The sequence below is a fragment of the Coloeus monedula genome (assembly GCF_965178545.1).
Source record: "Coloeus monedula genome assembly, chromosome: 8".
Lineage (NCBI taxonomy): Eukaryota > Metazoa > Chordata > Aves > Passeriformes > Corvidae > Coloeus > Coloeus monedula.
Window position 1 is genome coordinate 30,452,425 of NC_138788.1, and position 24,273 is coordinate 30,476,697.

Below are 24,273 nucleotides of genomic sequence, written 5' to 3' on the forward strand. Positions count from 1 at the left end.
CATTGCGGCACACTGAGGAATCAAATTTTCTCTTTGTGAATGCCAGCAACTAACGTGAAAAGAACATAGAAACAGAAGTTTCATCAACTGTTGGAGTCAGAAATTCCCCATAACCAATTCTAATAGTAAACTTTTGGAAATCGGCAAGCACTTCTTTGATAGCAATACAATGACCCTTAGAACAAAGGTGTTGCTAGGTCTGCAAATTTGGCTGTGCTGGCGAGATGGCAATGGATAAACACTTCCATCAAAATATAGAAGCAAGCAGAGTCTGGATTTCCTGGGTAACACCCATACACATCATCAGAAAAGCATATTTTGATGTTCTGAATTTCAGGTGCCACTGCCAGTCACTGCTGGTGATTACAGTCTCCTCTCCTCTCTCCTCCTCTCCTCTCTCCTCCTCTCCTCTCTCCTCCTCTCCTCTCCTCTCCTCTCCTCTCCTCTCCTCTCCTCTCCTCTCCTCTCCTCTCCTCTCCTCTCCTCTCCTCTCCTCTCCTCTCCTCTCCTCTCCTCTCCTCTCCTCTCCTCTCTCCTCCCCTCTCCTCTCCTCTCTCCCCTCCCCTCCTCTCCTCTCCTCTCTCCTCCCCTCTCCTCTCCTCTCTCCTCTCCTCCCCTCCCCTCCTCTCCTCTCTCCTCTCCTCCCCTCCCCTCTCCTCTCCTCCCCTCCCCTCCCCTCCCCTCCCCTCTCCTCTCCTCTCCTCTCCTCTCCTCTCCTCTCCTCTCCTCTCCTCTCCTCTCCTCTCCTCTCCTCTCCTCTCCTCTCCACCACAATCTATACATTTCCAGTGTCTCTGTTGTCCATGGTGATCCATTATGGATTTGGAAGTGATGCTGTCTTCTTGAAAAGAAACAGCTAACAGATGGCATGAGAGGAACTATAAGATTCTATTAGTTTGATTTTCAAGAGAAAACTTTGGCTATGCATCCAACCAGGAGCCACAGGCATAATCCCAGGAAGCGGGGAGTGGTCCCAGCAGCAGCGTGCAGATACACGGCAAGTGCTCCTCCATCACATCGAGGCACTGACCTGTCGGGGAGCAAAGCCTGTTTGTTACCATGCCTGTGTTTTGTGCCAATTAGGAGGCAGTTACACTGAAAAATGTCTCTTTGATGTAAATCTCTTCAGGTAGTGAATGTTAAACACCACGCACTGCTGGGTAGGTGTATGATTTTGCAGGATCGGAGCCTGCATCCAGGAGTAATTAGCAAGACTGTGCCAATCTTCAGTCCATGTACTGGACTGCTGGGCCTGATGCTACGGCTACGCAGCGGGATATCATAATTAGCAGAGATGCAACACGCAGAATAATTGGGAGGATAAGGAAATGCCACTGAAGTTTATATAAGGGGAAAATTTTCCTTAGATCTAGACAATCTCGTGTCACCATGAAACTTTAGGCTCTTCTTTCACGGGGGTGTGACAGAGCACAGCTATTAAAAAGTGGTAATTTCGGTTTCGCTGTGATGTGGCCGTCATTACCTGGGGAGCGAGGAGGGCCCGGGGGCTGCGCCCGAGACCCTGACGGGGGGACGGACGGGGCCAGGGACAGGGATGGGCTCAGGGATGGGGACGGGGACAAGGGTCAGGGATGGGGACGGGGACACGCCAGGGGAGCCCGCCCCGCCCCGGCGCCGCCCCGGGGGCACCGCCCGCTGCTTTCGCTTTAAGTTTCGATTTGAGTTTTAGTTTTCGCTCCCGCCCGGCCGGACCCAGGAGGAAGGCAAGCTCCGTCCCTTCCCAGCCCTTCCCTGCCCCCTGCCTCCCCCCTGCCCCCTGCCTCCCCCCTGCCCCTGTCCCCGGCGCCCTGCCCTGCCCTCCTCCCCTCGGGGTGCGCGCTCCTCGCTGCGGATCCGCTTCCCCGGGCGGCCCCCGCGCTGCTCCTCGGCACTGCCGCCCGCGGCCTGCGCGCTTCTCTTCCTGCTTTGTGCGTGTTTGTCAAAGCCCAGGCTAGACCCAGCTTTGGGAGCTGCTGCTACTCTCGGGGAGCTCCCAAACCTCAGCCAGAGCCCCGCTCCCCGGCCAGCTTGGGCAGCCGTGGAGCCGCTGGTGGCCTCTGAGCTGCTGCTGCTGTTGCCAGGGGTCCGGGGTTTCAAGCTCTATGCAAACGTGTGAATGGACGATAAAAGCAAATTTAGTCTGCCTAACTATGGGGAAGGGGCAGGAATCACTGCTAATTTCCTCATGAAAATCTGGAACCAGAGACGAGATGTTTCAGTGCATCCCACCCTGAGTGGAGCGTCTGCCCTGCGCTTCTCTCGCCGCGCTGAGCTGGTGCAGATCATTGTGCTGCCCTTTCTTCTTGTAGTTTCCCAACTGCTTAATGATCTGGATTAAGTTAAAACCACCCGTAGAAAATACACAGGGTTTTTTCTCTTACATGCATTTGACTGTGTATATGCAAATAAAGAAACAGGAGCTCTCTGGGTGTTTTAGGACTGGACAGAATTGCAGATACAAATATTTTGATGTTAGTTGCCCTTGGTTTCATCCCAATATACTTCTCTCCAGACCATGATAAACTTTCTGGGAATTATTTCTGTGATGTGGACAGCGCACTCAGGCACACTGTGTGATTCTTGGCACTACACTGTGTAGGCCGGGAGTTGGACTTTGATGATCCTGGTGGGTCCCTTACAACTCAGAATATTCTGATTCTGTTTTATGATTGTATTCTGTGATTCTGTGATCTCTCACCATAAAATTATTTTTAATTTTATTCTAATCTGCATTTTTGAGAGTGGTATTAGACAAGTTCCTTTTGGTAACTGTCACAAAATGATAGAGGTGGCTGAACATGTGCAACGCCACAGCAGTTCAGGACCAGAAATCTCTAGCCACTCTTTCTTGAGGAAATATTATACAATAAAACTGACTAAAACCCTCACATGTATCTTCTATAAATCAGACCATAAACAGTCTGGTTTACAGAAGTATTTCTAAAATGTCAGTGCTCACTGAAGGACACTTACATTCTTGTACTTTTACTTGTAGATGTCAGAGGATCAGCGTGATGACCTCCCTACTGGAGAGGGAGGTGATGACGATGGCCATGATGTAGTTGATGCAAGGCCAGACAGAAGCAGCAGGTTCTCACTTTTTGGAAAGTAAGTTACTACTTGTACCCCTGTTCTTATTGTATCAGCTGCTGTGGTACCCTTCTAATAATAGAAATGTAAAAAGGCTTGATTTGGTGTTCAGTTTGCCATGTCCACAATGTTATAGATGGTCTTAATAGAAAGGTGGTTTATATTGTATGAATTTAATGTATCTGGTCTGTACCTTAAAGCATTTCTTTATAGGATCTCCCTATAGGAAAACCTGTAATATCTCCCGTAGGTTTTACTGGGCAACTAAGAGACCACCAACTTCATTTAGCATCAATTATAGCCCCACATCTTAAACATCGACCTTTGGTGGAGCTGGGAATTGAATATGCCATTAATTACCTATTTTACTGCACTCAACTCAGCTAATCTCCAGCATCACTGGAATCCCCTGCTGAGTGTCTAAGTTACTTTAAAGCTTGGATGTGCCATCTCGGGTGCAGCACAAAGGAGCCTCACAAGTCTAGAGATGTAGCCCTTTACAGAACACATTAAAAGCCTTTCATTTTAAAGCATAGTAGTCTCACTGAAGCTTACTTTTGTTAAATCAGTAGGAAGCAAGCACTATTTGCTGTTTGTACTCCTGAAAACACTGGATAAATCTGATTGGAAGTGCAAAAGATGGAAAATGAACATGCAAAGTTTATAAATGGCTGTTGAATGTCAGCGGATGGCTACTTCACATTGGATTTAGTGAGATTTTTTTAAGACATGCTTAATACAAAAGCTAATGCATTTACAGAGAGGTTTTGATTTTTTTTGCTGTTGGACATTTACATTAAAGTGAGCAGTATAATTCAGAGAAAGTACATGGCTAATATACTTTTATTTTTGCTGTTTATTCTATGAGTTTAACAGGGGTAAAAAAATTGTGAGAGAAGTGAAGATGCTTTAGTTTTAGAAGACTTTTGATGTGCTGTTAAGAAAACCACTATACTTTCTCTGTCTCATTTTATCACTCCTCAAATATATTTAATGATGTGCATGTGTATTATTAATTTTAACGAATATACAAATGTATCATTTGTTTCTAAATCTTGTCAAATATTTTTCAAAGGTTTCTTTTCAACTTTATAAAATGTGTGTTTTGATATTTGATTTGGTCTTCTTTATAAGAGGTGATGTGCTAATACTATAATTAAATTATGCAACTCAAAGTTAATAATTTCCAAAGAAAAGGCAATAATCAGCATTTCTGTGACTTTTTTCTGTAAGAAATTTTTCAAATAATTTGGCTATTCATCAGTTTGAGGCATTTGTCTTTTGGGAACTCCTTGAAGATGCAATTTGCAACATTTTTCTTCAGAAGTAAAAAATTGCTCAGATTAAATATGAGGTAATTAAGAGAATTCAACTTAGATTTTGTAGAAAAAAATATGTTTGAGAAATCTAACAGAGCTTCCTGAAGAAAGTAGTGATTGCTTAAAGAGGAATAAGGTACTCAAAAATTAAGGTCTTAAAAATCGAAGCATGGAGACAAGATCTTTGTCCTACAGAAACTAAAACTCTTTGGCCTGAAGGAAGATAGGACAGGAGTGTGAGAGGATAAAGGAAGATGGGATATGAGCTAAAACTATGATTGTAATAAAGGAGAAAGTGAAGAGAGAAGGATCATTCTTTGTGCCTCACAGGGAATCTAGGGGACATCCAATGAAAGGTTCATGCAGTAGGTTTAAAACAAGTGTTAAGACGTAATTTTAACGTAGTGCAGATAATCACTGTAGAACTTAAAGCCAGGAGATATGCAGATATGAAGATTTTAGGTAAGTTCAGAAGAGATCAGACGTATGTGTGGAAGAAAGGTCCAGTGGGACATTGATATTAAGATCTTTGGTAAAGTTGATCCTAAGTCAGGTCTCCGTGAGAGTATGTTTGGCATCCAGTTTATTTTCTTCAGACTCATTATTAGTCAGTACCCAATACCAGGCTAGATCTACTTTTACCTGAACCAGTGTGGCTTTCTGTCTTGATTGCCAAAGCTTCATTTTGGCAACATGAGTACATCTTAGATAAGGTGTCTAGAAAGCTTTAGAGTGACTACAGTTTTATTGTCCCTTTTTTTGTTTCTTTCATCAACCCAGTCTTCACCAGCTGTGTATACTTTCAATGAAATTCTTCACTGCATTTCATGTCCCATTGCTTAACATATGTAAGTTCAATAGGAAAACAAGCAACTTGTGATGTTAAATAAGCACATTAATTTTAATTTGAGAGAACAGAGCACTGAGAAGCTAAATTCAAAGCTGTGTAGACAGACCAGCTGTTTCCTGTAGCTTCACAGCTGCAATTTGCCACTCTCTGGCTGTGACTGGAGATTACCTTGTAAGAGAAGTAACTAGAAGTAAGTTAAATCTTACTCACTTCTTTCTGAGAAGTCTGTGAGGCTGCTTTACCAAGGAGGCCACAAGGCTCAGAACAAGCCAGGCTGGGCAGATTCTTCTGACAGCTCAACAGTTTTGGGGTATTATCTTCTATGTATTTCCTTCTCTTTGGAAAAGTGCTAATGCTTAGTTCGTGTCGGTGAGGAAAAACTGTTGGGTGGGGGAAAAGAGTTGGAGGAAGTTTTGGATTAAATCCGCCAGCGGTGTTTGGCTCCGGGTTTTTTTAACCACTAGATGGCAGGAGGGCATTAATTTTGTGTGCTGCCGGAAGGACAAAAATTGGGCTGTGTTGCAGTTGAGCAAAAAGTTGTTTCAGAAAGCAAAAGTATCAGGACACATTCTGGCAAGGCTGCACACCGAAAAAATGTGTTTAAACAAAGATTGAGCTAAGGATTTCAAATGTGTATTTTATTTTTTTATCTAGCTAATAGAATTTTTTCCCATATAAGTCTTTTCTTTGTATGCTGTGTGTGCTCCTTTTACGCTTTTAAGGCTTTAAATATAGTCTTGCTTCTCCACAAGATGATTTAATATCTTCATTTAGTATCTTTTGTGTTTTATTGGGGACCTACATTTGGAGATTTATAGCAGCAAGCACATTTTTGCATCCAGCAAAGTTAATGTAATATGAAATGGAATAAAACTGCAGTTCCACTGTGTTAAGTAGAGCTAAGATTTCTCTTAATCCTAATAAAAGTTGGGTTTTTTGAAAAGCTGCATCCAAAAATTCCCAAGGATTGGTAGACTTGCACTTGCACTGTCAAAAATCCTGACTGCTTGTGGGCTTCAGTGAAGAAACAGTGCAGAAGGTGGTTGTTAGTAGTATCTAGGTACAGTTTTATCCTAATTTAATGGTACAGAACCGTATTTCTTCTGGTTACTTTTATCTGCTTCAGCCCTACTGTCTTGTTTTACAGTCAATATTCCCGTTCTCATCTGGAAACAAAACCACAGTTTAAATATCTATTTAAAAATTCTTACAAATACTTAGTTACAATTGAAAGTGTGTGATTCTGTAATGCCCTCAATGCAGACACATGAAGTGGATTGTAAGAAAATCCCACTGAGGAATTTGAGAGGTTTTGTGGGGCATATAGTCACCAAGACTATTTTAGTTGTTTAACACTGCAAACCCAAAATATCTGTAAGAAATTTATTTCCGTCAAGTCACACCACTATAAAATTTGAGACTTTTGATTAATTTGAAACTTTCCTGGAAATGTCAGTGCGCATCAAGCCTTCTGCAGTTCGATGGTTGTGATAGTTATATTGTTAAGATATCTACCCGGTTTGTAAATCAGTATTTAGATGAAAAAGATTCATGGATATATGAGCTTCTTTTCTTTTCATGTGTACAGTGTTTTTTTGGGGTTACAGGACATGAAAGTGGGGAAGCACAGATGTTACCAAAGGCTGTCTATTTTAACTTCATGACCCTTGTCTCAGTATAGCCATATTTCTCAAAATAAATAGCCTTGTCCTTCAAAGAATAAATATTCGTTTTTGAGATTCATCCTCAGCTGAACCTCAGGTTTGGAGTTGTAACAGGTGTGGAAAGTTGTCTTTGTTTCAGCTCTGCTTTTCTGTTGTTCCTCTGTCTTCTGGGGAGCTATTTTCCATCCACTTCTCACAGTATCACGTTCTGAGTTGGAAGGCATCCACAAGGATCAAGTCCAGCTTATAAGTGTCCTGTGTGGGGATTACCAACAGCTTTTTTTTTATATTGATTTGTAAAAGAAGCTGCTTTTCAGGTAGAACTTTTATGAAGAACAGCTTCACAGTGATACAGATGCATATGCTTTCCAGAGCTGTCCATTCTGTTACACATTTTTCAGTATCAGAATATTACAGACCTTTTAAAGTAAATACTGCTAAAAAAAGTATCTCTTTTATCCTTAGACTAAAAATAGCCAGCTACTTTAAAGCAAATAACAGCTGATGAATCATTATCTGAAGTTATGTTCTGGGCTGCAACTCAGATGTCTGAGTTGACCTCCTGTCTCAGCCTCATGTTTCCTTAATGTCTCTAAGGAAGTCCCTGTGTGCCTTAGTCTGTCCTGTAAAGGGGTGATGATCTTTCCTTTTACTGTCACAGCTCCAAAGCCTACCACAATATAATTTAAATTTTGTTTGGAGTTTGTTTGTTCTGCTTAGCACAAGGTAAATATCTATTGTTTATGTTCACCCCAAAGCGCCAAACATAAAATTTCAGAAATAATCTATAGTTTGGTAAAGTTCCTACAAAGACAATAAAGAGACTGTAACATGGAACAGCAGGGATATTTCATTTTTATTACTGTTTTTTAAGTCAGATGGGGTTTGGGTTTTTTGTTTGGTTTTTTGTTGTTTGTGGGGTTTTTTGGTGGGTTTTTCTTGTATGTGGTTTTTGGGGGAGTTTTGTTGTTGTTTTGTTAAAGCAGTTTTTGTTAGATCTGGAACTCAACTTCTGGAGAACACTGCAGGAGTATTTAACAATGAGTGGAAACTGTGGTCAGTGCTTGTGCTTTCCTCTTGGATGCTTGCTGAATGTACCACACAGGAAAAGCCCAAGTATCTTGAATTAGTACTATATTATAAGAACTCATTAATTCATGGTCAATATTTGTTTCCAGTCTCCTTAGAGACTTCATATTGTGAAGCACAGCAAACACTGGATTATCCAGGAACTGTATCTGCAGTAATCACAGTCAAGTATCCTAATTACTTTTTAGTGCAGTAATTTATTTCGTTCATTACAACAAACTCTGGGCTGTATCATACAGAATTTGGAGGACAGTTAATATGTAGTGTGGCGTTTAAGCTTTCAAAGCAATCCAAACAAATTTAAGACAAATTTATAATAAACAAAGACTGTTTGAGGGTAAATATGTAGGAAATAGGTGTACTGGTTAAAGTACAGAGAGGCTTTGTAAACTATGCATGTTGACTTGTATTATTTTGCTGGAAACATTCATTTTGTAAATATTGTAGTACTGGTGGATCAGGTTTTGACAGAAGGAAGAGGAACATATCACAAAGTGAAGTCTGCTGTCCCACCTCCATCTCAGAATCTGTTTTCCTGTACTCTTACATAGGAGCAGAGATGGAATGAGTGATGGGAGCGTGTTTTCCGCTTGTCAGCAGAGGTAGATCAGGCCTGCATGACCTCAGCTCGCAGGGTGATGGCTACGGGGGTTTGAATAGCCCCACAGAACAGTCCAGCGTGACCCACTGCTGACACAGGCAAATGTTGGGGCCTGAGCACACAGAGCATCCTGTTTCTCTCTGCAATGTAACCCTGAGCATGGTGGGCTCCTAGCATTAGCAGAGAAGATCAGACTTGCTCTGGAGGACAAGCTGAAGCTGTTTTCAGATGCAGTGTGGAGTACCATTTGATGATGAGCCAAGGTACTGTAGAATGTTATTTGCCTCCTTCCTTCTCTGCCACCTGCTTGGAAAAATCATGAGTTTATACCCTAAAACAGTTTAGTTTCAATGGTTATTGCAAGCTAATTGTGGCTCCACTGGCATTTTGCAATTGCTAATTCTTGCCAGAGTGTTCTCTGAGAATCAGTGTTTGGAGGGCTTGCTTTATTTTGAGTCATTTTCCAAGCAATCCATATGTACCTGTTAGTTGCTCTTAGTACCTATGAAAGGTAAAAGCAGCTTCATGGGGTATTTTTGCATATAATTGTCAGTTGTCTATGTACATTATACTACCTAGGGTATGATCATGCAAGATTCCAGTTTCCAGAACACCCATGGAAGGTATGGATGTGCTGGATTTCTAGAAATGAGCAGAAAGCCTTTCAGCAAGCAAAATTCTTTATTTGTAAAAATTTACCTTTTGGATGTTATTTGGCTATTATGTTGCATTCAATATTGTGAGGCCTGCATGGCAGATACCACGCAGCTAATTGGGAATCTGAATCTCAATTACAAAGTGATCATTGAGACTTTAGAACTCTGTTTTGCAGGCATCACGCCACAAAACTGTCGTGTCATGTGGGTGGTAAGTGATCCTTAAAATATTAAGTGCACGAAACTAGGACACTGCTACCTGTTTCTTTTCTTTTTACTTTTGTCTTTTTTTAACTGTTGTGAAACGTGGATAATATTAGGTATTAGTCTGTTGAAACTTTTTGTACAAAGTGCAGCTGGCTCAAGTCCCAATGCACTTGGTCTGCTTCATTTGCATATAATAAATGAAATTGCAGTCATAGTTTTGATTTGAATTAGTTAAGGCCATCACTAACACATAGTTTAAAAGACAGGAGGACATATTTAGATGCAACTATCAGAACTTCAAAAGACATTTACAAAGTATGCCAGAAGTTGCAGTCTGAGGCTTGTTCTTTCAAACAGCTCAACTCTTTCATTACACAGTGAGTTTTCAGTTGTCTTGGACTGAGTTTCTCAGTTTTCCAGGTTTTTAGAGAAGATTCTCTCTCCTAATTGGAGATGCATCTGAAACTAAAATGGAATAAAAAAGCTACAAGAGTAGCTTAGGGTCTGAAAAATGTCTTATAATGAGGTACTTAAAATGTATTTAGTTTCAGTTGATGTTAAATAGTCATACACAGGCATTAGCAGCTTCCTCTCTTCAGGGAAACTAATGTGCAGTAATCAAAGATAGGAATTTGTTTCTGGACTGAGATCCACTGCAAACCTCCAAAGCGGGCAGCAAGAATGCCTTTGTTTCATGCATTTTCTTTCCAGGAGGCACCTGTCAGTAAGCTAACCCACACACTCCGAGCATAAACATTGCACAGATGCACAAAATAGTGGATTTTAAAATTATTCTCTACTTTACTGTACAGAATCACAGGATCCCAGAGTGGCTCAGATTGGAAGGGACCACAATGGGTCATCTGGTCCAACGTCCCTGCTCGAGCAGGGTTATCCCAGAGCACATGGCACAGGATTGGCACTGAGATTGGATCCATTGGTTAGAGCATGGGGCATTCAGTTTCTGCACGACCATCCCCCTGGAAACAAGCCACATGATCTGCAATTGCTTTATGAAATAAGTTTATTTAGGCTTCATTTTGTAATGGAAAAACTAAGACCCAGAGATACGGAGTTGCTTTCCCGAAGTTATACGACAGCAGAAGCACAATTCCTTTAGGTTTGTTTAATACCTTTCATCAAATTAATTGGGCAAAGCATAGCTAGCATATGGTCTTAATGAATATATTTTATTCTGTGTTGTACTCTCAGATATGATATTAGGAAACTTAGGAAAATGCCAGGATTTCTTTAAATAAATTTGCAGATTTTCTGTGAAATCTGTATCAGTACTGCTACGTACATCACATCAAGAATATTTTTAGTATGACACTGGTTTTTTGGATGAATGAACTCAATCCAGTTTTGGAAAGAATTTTTTAATGATACCTTAGGTCCTTCCCAGCTCTAGTATTATCTTGATAAGTTCAAGGAAATAATCTCGTTGTTTACCTAACTTCTTTCTTTCGAGACTGCTACAGCAATATTTTCTGTTCAAAATTACTGTGTTTACAGTTATTTGAAGGGCCTGTGGCATGCATTTCCAAATGAACAAGAGGTACTGTCCTAGTAGGTTCCTAACTTCAGGTTCCTTCAAGCAAAAGGCTTTGTCTCTGTTGACTTTTGAACTGTCTCTGTTTAGTCAGCTGACAATCTGATTCCAAAGATGCCCTTAAGAAGTCCTGAAGTAATTGGCAGTTCAAAAAGAAACTGAAGGCTAATTGATTCCTATGGCCCTGTTCTTGAGAACATTTAGTCATTATTTTATTGCCTGAGCAGTCCTGTTGCTCTGGGGAGGAAAGTGGAGTGTGTTCATCGTGGGCTGTGGTGTTCCAGGAAGCACACTGGCCATTTCCCTTTATTCTGCCCTTTCCCAAAAATGACTTTCAAAGTTTAGGCATTTCAGCAAAGCAATGTATAAATATGCAAGGACAGCACGGACTTTATATATCATCAATAAATACGAGCTTCAGACTTCAGTATTACCAGTCTAGCATGTTTCACTGCAGTTTTGAATTTCTTTAGCAGATGAAACAAGATCCTGACAGGGAACAGAAATCCAGGAGCACTGGTTTTTGTGTATGTGTATGTGTGTGTGCTATTGTGTTGTTTATGTTTGCTATTCTGAATTGCAGCTGTCAGTTTTCATGCCTTTTGTGTAAGACATCTGCTTGCCATGGTAAGCAATATAGATGAGATAATGTTTAGATGCTTTTTGGGGAACTTTTATGTGCAGTTTTGTAAGGCCACTTTTCTTCTTTCTGCTGAATGAAGACTTTCTATTGTGGGACAATATCTTGATTTTAATATTAGAAATTTTTTCAGTTTTCTTTTGACATCTATCTGGATTATATTTTAAAATAGCCTTCTAAGGACTGGTTATTTTGTTAGTGCTCATCTATCAAAGTCAGCAGTCATTTGCTAACAACTGCTAATAGGGAAATTGAAAATATGCAATGCTTACTTGAACTTCCTCTTATACAATTAGTATTGCCCCTTTTTCCTCAGGAGAATTTTGTTTCAACTGCTAAGGCTTTTTTTCCGGTTTCTTTGCTGGCACATAATTTGCAAACCTTTGAATGCACTATAATACAGTTTTAATATTTGGTCTAAACGTTGTGGTTCAGTCTTTATCCCATAATAACTTATGCTTTATGATTTTTAACAGTAAAGGAATATTCATTTTTACAAAAAACAATTCAAGTAGTGACACATTCTTCTTGTCCATAAATGTTGCTGCTCTGCCAACCTGATGCAATATTAATGGAAAAAGGCAACAGGATAATCTATTATTTGCATGCAGCTCTAAATCTGTGTGACACTACCCAAACGGATCTGACAAAGAACAAAGAGTCTGACTTAAAGAACTTAAGATCTAAAAAGCTTTAGTCAGGTTTAACAAGTGTCTTTTGCTTGTTATTGACAACAGGTTTCAAGATTAAAAAAAATTCAGAGTGGGGGGAGTGTACAGTAATTAGAGGTATACTAAGTACAGTGAAATTAGACTGGATAAAAGTATTAAACCTGGATAAAAGTATTAAAGCTGGTGGCTTGAAGAGAAGGTTATGTAGAAGTAAGAGATATTAATGCTTGATTATCAGAAAGCATGAGACATACAAATTATGGAGACTGTATCAGATCATTAGTTGTTGAGGCCAAGGTAGAAAAATATAGCAAAATATTGAATGTTGTTTTGTCTAATTTATAAATTCTGTTTTCTGTTCAATTTTTTTGGAAGAGTAACTCTAAATTGGTCTCCAGCACACTCAGTTTTACTACACAAAGCTTAGTGATGCCTTGTGAATTCAAACACAATCTTCTTTGCATTTTCATGGTTTTCTGCCTATCCTTTTGCTATCTTTTTAAATAAATTAAGTCCAGTCCAGGATTTTTCCCTAGGTGAGCAAACAGCATTTGCAATGAGCAGTAGTCACAAACATAATTTATACTGTGCATGCAACAGTGGAAGGAGTGAAGTTCCTTAGACAGAAAAAGCAGCATAGGGCCGCACAAACTGTATAAAAATAAATCAGCAATATAGGCTACGTTAAGTTTTTTCACAGGCCTTAGAACTAATGTGCTGTCCCATGCACTCCACAGTATTGTAAATTAATGGGGAACTTATTCAAATGAAACCTGTAAAGAGGTCCCCAAATGTCAAAGTCCTAAGGGAAACGTCTCAGTTGTTTGTAAAAGACAAAAGAGCATTGCAGTTTAAGACACCTTGCATCCCACAACAATTAAGTGTATGAAGGTTCTGGTGGGTGTGGATGGATTACCTGAGAATATTTGTACTGTGGGCTTTGTCACTGTACCACTGCTGTAATCTTGCCTGGACTCAACAGAAAGGCTGAGAATGTGACGGAAACTAGACTAAAACTATTCTCCAATGCCAAAAAGCATTTGGACTCCAGAAGGACTCAAGTGATGTGTTTTGCAAAGACACCATGTTTTAAAAGGCAAATTTCCTTTTTAACAGAAACATGTTGTCAGTCATTCAAAAATGATACATAATTGCACATTGTATGAAAGAAGTATGCCAGAGTAAAACTGTCATCATATTCTGAGATATTCCTTATCCAGGAAAGCCCAAGTTTACTGAACTGCATAGAGCAGAGTACGAGTTCTCTCCTTTTGTGTGTGTACTTCAAATAAAAATGAATGGAATAAGTGTAGAATTCCACCCAAGCTGGAATGTCAGCTCCCTTGAATAATATCAGAATTGTAGAATTTTTGTCTCTCTGCTTACATTTTGCAGCACAGCAACAAAAGGCCCTAATTTTCCTGGGAGAGAAGGGGACTATAGTTTTTTTAAAACCTAGCTATCCCTCTGTAATACCATTTTTAGAGTTTATTTTCAACAACTCTGCCTGGGAAAGAACAGTCACTTAAATAGCCAGGTGGAGGATTAGATGAATATTAGACGAATAAAGACAATGCTTAAGGAAGACTTTGTCCTGCACATGGATTCTTAATACCTTGGTATGTCATACTAATGTGTGGTAGCAAAAGGAATTGAGGGAGGTGCCAGTAGAAAGGAAGCCAAAGGAGAGGAAATCTCAGCTGCTAAGAGACACTGCTTTATTTTTTTTAAATAATCTTTAGGTATAGTTAAATCTTGACAGTGATGTTTTTATCCTTAAATCTTGAACCATATTGAAATAGTAATTTCCTCCAAGTATAAGAGAAAAGAAGGTTTGTTCTGGTAAGTAGGAGTCCTTTAGATGAACAAGTCCACTACTCATGCAAGTGAGGTATCTCCATTGACTTTGACAGAATTTTAGCCACTCATGATGATAAAACACTTGACTACTACTATTTAAAAGTTCAGTAATAAAATGATAAATGGTACAGATAACTTTAGTTTTATATTTGAAAAGTGAGAAATTGATAATAATGATTTTCACAGGGTTGATACCAACTGACTCTAGACCTGATGAAATCACATTCCCAAAGATGCTGTTGTCAAGCCTAAGGCCTGGATTTAGGGACACAGTGAGGGTGAAAATGTGCAAGTGCCAGAGTAGAGCTTTAGTTTTGCTGAACTCTTGACCAAAGGGAAAGAACATGAAATATGTGACGGCACCAATGGGAAGAATATTTCTGTGTAAGGGAAGGATCAGTGACCACTAGTGGAGTGAGGAGTAATGGCACAGTTGTAATTAAGACCTGAAGAATGAGTAAACAGTCAGGAAATTCAACTTTCTATTTAGTCCAGGCAAGTTTGAATCCTCAAAGAGGGAAACTAGATGCCAGAGAAGCAGAAAGAAATAAAATAGAGGGCACATAGTTTAAAACATTTTATAACAGCATATAACTAACCTGTGGAAACCCTTTACAGAGTGATTAGGAAGCTTAGTAAGAACAGCAGTAAACATTTATATTAACAGGTGTCCAGTTCAAAGATCAGAAAATAAGGATTTAGGCTTTCAATCATAAGCCAGCCTGTCACTGAAAGGACATTTCCCTTAAGGACTGATTATTACAAATTTATAACTATTAGTTATCATTACAAGGTCTGATTTAGCTTGTTGAATCTGGAAAGTTGGACATTATGCTGTCAGTTTAGTCCAGGCAGGCAGTTCCCATATTGTGCTGTGTTGGCACAGGAACCAGAATCTTCAAAAAAAGAATTTCTGTCTGGAGTGCAGGCCCAGGCTAAGTATAATCCACAACCTTTGCTTCCTTATTCATTCAGTTTGGACTGGTACCAAAAGATTTCTGGAACTTTTTGTTGTCTGCCAGTAAAGAAGTGGTAGGCGTAACCATGCTGTGGTTTTTTTAGTATCTCATTAACCTGTTTGGCTTGAGAGGAATCATTAGAGCAAAACCATGTGAAATAAAACCAAAAACCTCTGTAAAGGAATGGGTAAATGTGCTGCCAAGGCTTGTGTGTGGCGTTTGCCATTGACTGGCATAGAGCTTCTGGCTGCTTTTGAGAATTCCGGCATCAGGAATTACATCCCTTAAACTCATGAGTATTTCTGCATGAATGAGTGCAAACTATTGAACTTGGGAATGAAGTGGTTTCAGAGAAGTTGCGTGGCCACATCGCTATGCCACTTAACCCCTGCTGCTATTTTCAGTGAGGCTTTTTGTGGGGTAACGTGGCTGCCTGATTTCTGGGCTAGAGATAGATCACTTCCAGCATTTTTGGAGAGCAGACAGTGCAAACTTGATACTGTTCAAATGGGTCTGTCCCAAGTGTTCACAGCTGTTCATGGGTTGGACATAAATGTGTGCACAGTCCCCTTGAAAATATCCTCTAGTCTGTAACAGCCGCTGTTGGTTGTACAACTTTTTCAGGAAATCACTGAAGCCAGATAAACCTGTAGAAACTTGAATCTGTGGGCTGAGGAAATGCCCCTTCATGGACCTGAATTTGTTGTTCTGAAATTTGTTTTTCTCTCTTTGACAAACAACTGTCCGGTGATGGAAGACCAGGGGGAATATTAGGTTAAAATAAGAATCCAAGATATTTTTGAAAGTCAAATGTAATATTAGCATCATACATCTCCGAATAATTCTTTAAAATGGTTAAGAACCATTTCTCAACTTTCTTGACTCAAACTATATTTAATTATTGCTTCCAGAGACCTTGAGAAGGATATGCAAGGAGAATACCCATACTTACAATTTGTCAGAAAAAAACCCTGTATTTCCAGAACATCAGACATAATCCTCAATATCTTGTTTTTTAGCCTCTAAGGGAAATCTAAAAGGGGACATGATATTAAGATGGTCACATGAAAAAAGGGCATAATGAAAGCCTGCCAGGTGCAGCTATTTAATTTGGCCCTTTGTAATAGAACATGACGACACTCCAAGATAAGAAGAAGCTGTTTTGAAATTGAATTGCAGTAGCATTTATACGTGATGAATCATTTAAAGGTTTATTATAGATTCCAATTAATCTTGTCCTTTAGTAATAAAAAAGAGGACACTTAAAGCTAAAAGACAACCATTGTTAAATCAGGCAGGTAAGAAAGTAGATTACCTAAACAATATTTAATCTATTCATAGCAATCTCATGTCTACAGGTTATTATTGAAGCAAATAGCTTAATAATTCTTTAGGAAGATGTCAGAATGAGAATAGTGAAAGTACTTAAATTAATTGACATTATAGGAAAAATCTAATTTTGCTATAACCAAAGTGTATTATACAGTTTTTTGTGCTGTGAAAGTAGGTTATGTTTTCCTCTCAGTCATCAGCAATAAACACTATTGGAAGCTGGATGCTGGAACAAATAAATAAGAGAGGTGCCAGTAGCTTATTCTGCCCTTTCCTGAGCATTGTTTCTAACTGGGCTGGCTCCAAAGCTTGCTTATAATTCTGAGGTTGAATCAGACTCTTTATAGGCTCTTACTGGCTTCATTTCTGCATGAGGAAATCTTAACTACACCTGAAGCCACCTGCTTGGACCAAAAAGCCCACCTCTAAAAGCAAGCACTGCTGAGTTCCTCATGTTTGTGTGTCAGGTGCATGCTGGCTGTAATGGATGTGGTGTTGATACTTCATTTAGATTAAATCTGTGAGCAATGTCTGTGCCATCCCTTGGCATCTCTTTCTAATCCAATCTAAGACTCCTGTACATAGCAAAAAATGAGTACACAGCCATATAACCAGAGAACATTTATTAATATAACCTATTAATTAATATAATAGTTTGATTTGTTTTTTCTTGGGTTTTATTTGATGTATAGTTCAGGTATCAATGATTACATTAAAATGTGCTTCAGGTTTTGCGTGGGTTCAGGCTGCTCTTTGGCAGACCAAATTAACACACGACCTGTTCACATCTATAACCTTCATCAGCAGAAACTGCCTACTACTTAGTCTTAATCTTCACAGAATTTAGGGATGATGGTGATTCAGTAAACAAATCTCATCACACAGTTGGGTAAACTGCATGTCTTCATGTTCCTGGAATAGCTATTAAGAGAAATCTGTCTGTTGTTTCAATAATTACTTACAGTAAAACTAAAATATGTCCAGAAGCAGTTTGCAGAAGGTTACTGCCAGCCTCACTTCATGTAGGCCATTAGTTTTATCTCTGGGTCAGGATCTGTGTGTCCTGCTGTTGGCTGCAGTTCACTCCAGAGTTATTTTGCCTCGTCAGAATCCAACCACACACAATAATCCTTTCATGGAAATCACAAGATCTTTATGCCTCGATCCGAAGTGTGGAGGAAGAAAACATTAGAGAAGGAAAAACATTGGGCAGGGCTGCACGAATGGTTTGAGTTACAATAAATAGGCCATGCATGTGACTGGTCACTAACAATAATTTCATGTGGTTCACCTAGAAAAAAGAAGAATGGAGAAGAAGAACAGCCAAAGCCCTCTCTCAGTAATCAATACCGAATTGTTACACCCACATTCCAGTATAATATGGATTACAAGAAAGTTGGCAAATGTATTATTATAAACAACAAAAATTTTGAAGACAAAACAGGTAACGTTCTTCCTTTGTTGATACTCATTACAGACCATAGAATTTTTATACTTTCTTTAATCAATAAGCATTTTATTTTTAGGACATGGAATTTTAATGAATGTGTTTATCCTTTTTTGATAAATAGTTGTTCCTTAAACTTTTGCTGTTCTCTAACACTTACATTAGAGTGGCTCTTTTCAACATCTTTTGAGTATATGTCTCAAAGACCATGTCTCCTTGTTGTACCAACATCAAACCAAACCTTTGTTCCAGAGTTTTAAACTATGTTGTTAAAATTTGAACTTTGGCATCTGCAACGCATGTTATAAATTCTCTGTCCCTGAGCTACAGCTATGAGCTACAAAAGCTAATAGCTGTAGCTGTGCTCTTTTCACACTCCTGCATTTAACTTTCCAGACCACATGGGGTTTCAAGGTAGGCAGATACTTGTGTTCTAATGAGGTTTGTAGGACTTTTCCTATACATTTGGCAAACACAGCAACTTGTTTTCCCCAAAGATTGTGTATCAGTTCCTTTTACTGGGTATAACAGGGGAATTTTCCAACAGGTTTTCCATGGGGTGCTTTGTGCCTGTGTTTCCCTGCATAACCAAAAGGAGATGAATCAGCCCTAGAGGTCCTGTGTTGCAAGGTGCTGGAGGCATGCCAGCATTTTTCAGGACAAGATGTGTGTTAAAACTGAACATTGCATTATTTTTAAAATCTCACAATTTGTTCTCAATGCTGTTGGAGGATTGTTTTAAAAACATGTCACCAAGACATTGTTTATCAATTAGAAACTTAAAAGTTTGCCTTTGAACACGTGAATCATTTTGAGTGGTGTAATGTGCAGTCAACCATGTTCTTTGTTTTCTGGCAGGAATGGGCACACGCAATGGCACCGATAAAGATGCTGGAGATCTTGCTAAGAGTTTTAAAAACTTAGGGTTTGAGGTTTATACATACAATGACCGAAGCCGTGATGATATGGAAAAATTATTGAAGCAAGGTAAAAATTCAGAATCGTAGAATAATTTAGAGTGGAACAGACCTCTGGGAGTCATTGAATCTACTCTTTGCAGGTTAAAGTAGAACAGATTGTTTAGGCCCCACACATGCAATTTTCTATATGGAAGGATTTGTTTTCTGAATGGACTGGGCTTAATTCCCCACCTCATCCCCCAGCATCAATTCAGAAATGTACAGTGTTCTTGTGAAGCACTTGTCCTGTGTATTGGGTGAAGAGCCTTGACATGTTAGATAAGGAGCTCAGCCTGTTGATTCCAGTGTGCTAAACTCAGTCAAGTGAAGGATGCATCCCTGTACTCAAGGTACTCATCACATTGTAAAAAGTGATCCACTCCTTCTTATTCCTGACAGTAGAACCCCAGTATATATTTAGCCTCAGAAAAATGTGTTTGCTAAATATAATTTCAATTCAAAAGGTTGCCTCCTTTTGACTAAGAACTATTTGCCTTGTAGCTGCTGAGGAGAACCACAGTGATGCTGCTTGTTTTGCCTGTATCCTCCTAAGCCATGGGGAAGAAGGGCTCATCTATGGCACAGATGGACCCATGGCTATCAAGAGTTTGACTGCACTGTTCAGAGGAGACAAGTGTAAAAGCCTTATAGGCAAACCCAAACTGTTTTTCATTCAGGTAATAGCCCTAAGGTAAATACAGTATCCTACTGCTGCAGTGGGGAAAACTTGCTCTGTTGGTTGCTCTAGAAAAACCCTGTAGCTTGACTTACAGAATGTTGCTGGAGGTTTTATGAAAAATGTGTTGAGAGAAGTTGTCTGGGGGAAAAATGTATTGTTTGTTTTTAAAAGAAAATTTATATATGAGAATATTATCATTGTAATTTTCTACATGGTTTCTCTTGGTAATATATGAACTTCAAAGCAGAAAGATAAACTCATTTTTCTGCAGACATGACATGATTTTCAATAGGAATAATACTGTCCAGGTCTCTTTTTATTAAGGCTGCCTCTACAAATTACTGTATTCTGCTAAAAGAAACATTTTTCTCTTCCTCAGTAGCCTAAAAATTTATATTGCATTTTTAAATTAGCATGTAATTAATTCTATGTTAGTTAAACTTTTAAAGAGAGCTGTTTCAAGCAGTATTACCTGACATACCATGGGTCTGAATTCTCCTTTTTACATAATACATAGTATTATTTACGTATAAGAGTTGCAGCAGATCTGGTTTTCCCTAGGCTGTTCCATCAATTAATTCTCATCCTCAAAGTGAAAACTGAGTCTGTTTTAGACTCTTCATACTACTAAAGTGATGTTTCTTCTAATTACACTTTTGAAATGGTTACTTTATAGACTTTAAAATTATCTTAATAAAGGCAACAAGCCCTGTTATATAAGCCAGTCGGACTTGTTCTTTTGCAAGAACTCAGTCAAAGCTACTGATCAAGAGCTGAAAATTACCCACCCAGACCATTGTCCCAGTGTGCCCTTTAGCTAAACCCATGATTAAGAGAAAATTAAGAATCAAAGAGATAAACAGAAAAATATTAAAATTGCAATAAACTTGTAATAGGTGGTCAAACACTAGAACAGGTTGCCCACACTGTAGAGTCTCCACCTGTGAAGTCAAGTGCAAAGAAATTGTCCAGAAGTCACACTGCACTTATGAAGGCATTATGTAATAATTGAGTGCTGAGGATGACTCTAAACTGGTAAAATTTATCATGGTTAAAATAAACTAACACTGACATGGCACTTGTTGACAAACAACTGAGATGCACAACCTCAACACCTTTACCTCCCTTTACTTACAGGATGTATATTTAAAATGGGTAAGCTAGTAACTTTATCACTGAACGATTAGATATCCCTCAGAATTGCATCTCTGCTTCTAATACATGTGAAGTACTGCTTAGAACTGAATCCATTAAAAATGTTGATGAATACCAATTGTTGTAGTACCTTGTTCCTCCTTATTGGACAAATTCTATTTATCTTCTCTGCTTTCAGGCCTGCAGAGGCTCTGAATTTGATGAAGGTATACAAACTGACTCTGGACCTGCCAATGACACCCTGGAAACAGATGCCAACCCGAGATACAAAATCCCAGTGGAAGCAGATTTTCTGTTTGCGTATTCCACGGTGCCAGGTAAGGAAAAGAGGGTCAGGGTGGGGGTAGAAGCCTGAAAACTCAACCATCCATATTGACTGGAATATAGATGGACCCTCACTGGTGATACATTGTACTTTGATGGACAAAACACAAAGGCCCAGTGTACACTGGGTACCCACCCTGTCTACACTGGCTGTAGAGGAAAAGGGGGGTTACAGATGGCAAAGGCAGTACTGTTTTCTGGGAATTCTGCCCTTCCACGTCCCAGTGTGTTGAATGTGTGATGAAGGCAGGAAGAGGAACAGTTACAGCACAAAACTTATTCTCAGAGGGGAAACCTGTGACATCTTACTTCTTGCAGTTTCCCAAATGCCAAAATGTGGAACGGTACCTTACTAATGTGAGGTTTGGAGAGCTAATACACATTATCCTCAACTTTAATGAAGTAGGATATGTGACACAATGTTAGGAGTTCAGCTTTCTGTGTGTGCACTGTTAATCTTTTCCCAGAATCTTTCACACAAAAGAGCAAAAATAATCCCACATATTTTCTTTGTTGTCTTTCCTGTCAGGTTATTACTCCTGGAGAAATCCTGGAAGAGGTTCCTGGTTTGTGCAGTCTTTGTGCTCTGTGCTAAATGAGCATGGAAAGCAGCTTGAGATCATGCAGATCCTCACACGGGTCAACTACGTGGTGGCTACGAATTTCGAATCCCAGTCAGACGATCCCCGCTTCAGTGAGAAGAAGCAGATTCCCTGCGTGGTCTCCATGCTCACTAAGGAACTTTACTTCTGAAAGTGCATTGTAACACAGCCAGTGGTGAAAGATCAGGGTATGGTTTTGGGTGGAGATGTGATTATAAACAGGAGTAACACATTTTTAATAAAAGAAGTGTAATAACACTAGATCTTTATGTTGTATAAGCTGGGGTATCTGATGGATGGACAATATGCAATATTTTAAAGAAGCTGTGGGCCAGCCTGGCAGCTATCACTAATTATTGTATCTCAGTTTCCCTTAGTGTGGCTGTGATGATTTATGGCTGCTGAAGATGAGTCAGCTACCTGGCCCATAAAGGTTTCTCCCAGAAATTAAGAATAAAACCAAAAAATCTTGAGACCCCTTCTCATTTACTGCTAGCTCATGGAACTGTAACTTCCTTGGAAATTTCCAAAGACCATCATATTATGGGTATGTCCAGTGATAAAAAGAGTTTGTAGCTATTTAAAAGGGTGTTTCTTAGTCTAATATATTCATTTCCTTCTAATGAACATTATTAATGAAGGCTAATGGTTGCTCTGTGCTTAATATGGAAGTCAGTTTACTTAATCATCATTCTAGCGTAAGATGAATGTATAAAAAAATCCATATTTTTTAATTATTTACCTGAACAGTATGGAAATGTAACAAATAGAACAATCAAAATTAAAATTGTAAAAGATTGGCAGGTTTTACTTGGATGATACCGTATTAGAGTACCATTGTAGAGATTTTGTGCCTTGCAACTGACAGTTGGCTGACAGAAAAACCTGAAATAGTGGTATTGCAGTTCTGCTTGCAGAAATAAAAATGTCTGCTTGTTGATTCAGAACTTTTGAACCATCAGAAAGTTAATGACAAGGCTTTATCATAAAACACGAAAACTTAAAGTTGAAAAGATAGAATTCTATGTTCCAGTAACAAATGTATGTTTAGATTTAACTTCTATTTGTGAGGAGTTTTGCCAAAATTGGAAATGCTTACTTGAATCAGAAACCAGAAGTGCCTTCTTAGATACTGTATGGTCTTGATTTTGTGTTTTAGAGTTATGTTGGTGATGTTTATGTTTCTACTTTTTATATTCACTTTAGTTGGTAGCTAGCTCAAGAAAGTAAGTTTAATGATTTGATTAAACTGATGATAAAGGATTAGTTGTTCACCCTTTTCCCAGTTAATGTACTCTATACTCTTTTGCAATCTTCTGAGGAAATAAGTGCATAGCATTAAAGCCAAGTTACCAAATTGTTGAGTTTATTTTCTTACAAATACTGTGACATAGTGAGACATATATTTTTTCATAAGTCAGATTTACAGTTGTTTGAATTAAATAAATGGTTGTTTTACAGATGTATTGAGCATGATATCAATAAATACCTTTTTTTAAAAAAATTCCCTTTGTGTATCTGCATGTTTGTCACTCCATCTCTTGAAGTAAAAACCAACCAAGATTTATCCCAGTCCCCTTTTCTTTAAAGCATGCAGGTGGTCTCTGGTATTTTTTCAGGAGGAGGTTTACATTGTCAGTGGAAAGGTAGATTAGAAAAGTAATTTGGCATTGGGTGACTTGGGTTGAACAGGCCATGTCCTCTCTTGGAGAAAACCAAAGTTAATGGAAATATTTTATTGGAAATATCCTGATCTACCAGTGCTTGATCTTGCCCTTTATTCAGTAAATTGTACAGTGCTCTAGCAGTGCATAGGAAAGTGTTCTCCTTGTTGTTTCTGCCAAATAGCTCCATTTTAAGCTGTATTCTGGCATTAAGGATATTCCTGGTTTACCATGTCCAGCCAACATTTCAGTATTTGTAACTTCTCTGGAAGCTCTTTCATGTTTTTATAGATGATTAGTCTTTATTTTCTTGAGGTTTGCCCTGTTTTTAAATTTCTGTGAACAATATTCCCCTGTCTCCAGAGCTATCCTTCATGCCAGTTCTAGTTATATGAGATATAGAAAGATCAGCATAAAATACCTGAATACTCTGCTAGAGAGGAAAGTAACATGGGAAGATAATAGAGTAGTAGTGAAAGACAGAAAGACATCCCCTTGTGTCAGGACCAGTGTCTCTGCTAGATGAGCATTACTTTAGATCATGTCCAAAGAACATTAATATTATTTCAGAAGAAAATTTTGTACCAACACACATCACCCCTGAGTGGTGATACTGACATGGCTGAGAGCTGTGCCAGCCCATGAGCCTGGAGGGACCCACTCGGAATGAGGAAGCTTGACCCTTTCACTCAAGCAGAGCCAGGTTGTTGAATAGTGATTTAAAACCTGCAGGGTGTTTTAGCTTTTTCCCTGATCAAATTTATGACTATTTTCTATTGGAAAGCAATTCCCTTGCCATCAGCAAGATTAGCCAGATGGTTTAGTGTGTAAAGCCACTTATCATTAATAATACACTGACTGTGTCTGGAGAGGATCCCAAAAATTCACTTACAGCCAAGACAGACACTGAAATTACCTTGTCATGGCATAGACAGCATAAGAAATCCTGCTTC

At 39.0% G+C, this 24,273-nt stretch overlaps 1 protein-coding gene across 1 annotated transcript; it reads left to right on the top strand.

The window, feature by feature from the left end:
* Positions 1-1,678: 1,678 nt before the first annotated feature.
* Positions 1,679-23,122, top strand: CASP7 (caspase 7). The gene is made up of 7 exons (XM_082285967.1): positions 1,679-1,724; positions 2,996-3,108; positions 17,786-17,934; positions 18,796-18,924; positions 19,398-19,573; positions 20,909-21,047; positions 21,584-23,122. Exons 2-7 carry the CDS (start codon positions 2,996-2,998, stop codon positions 21,805-21,807), a joined length of 930 nt encoding a protein of 309 aa, XP_082142093.1. The 5' UTR covers positions 1,679-1,724; the 3' UTR covers positions 21,808-23,122.
* Positions 23,123-24,273: the final 1,151 nt, after the last annotated feature.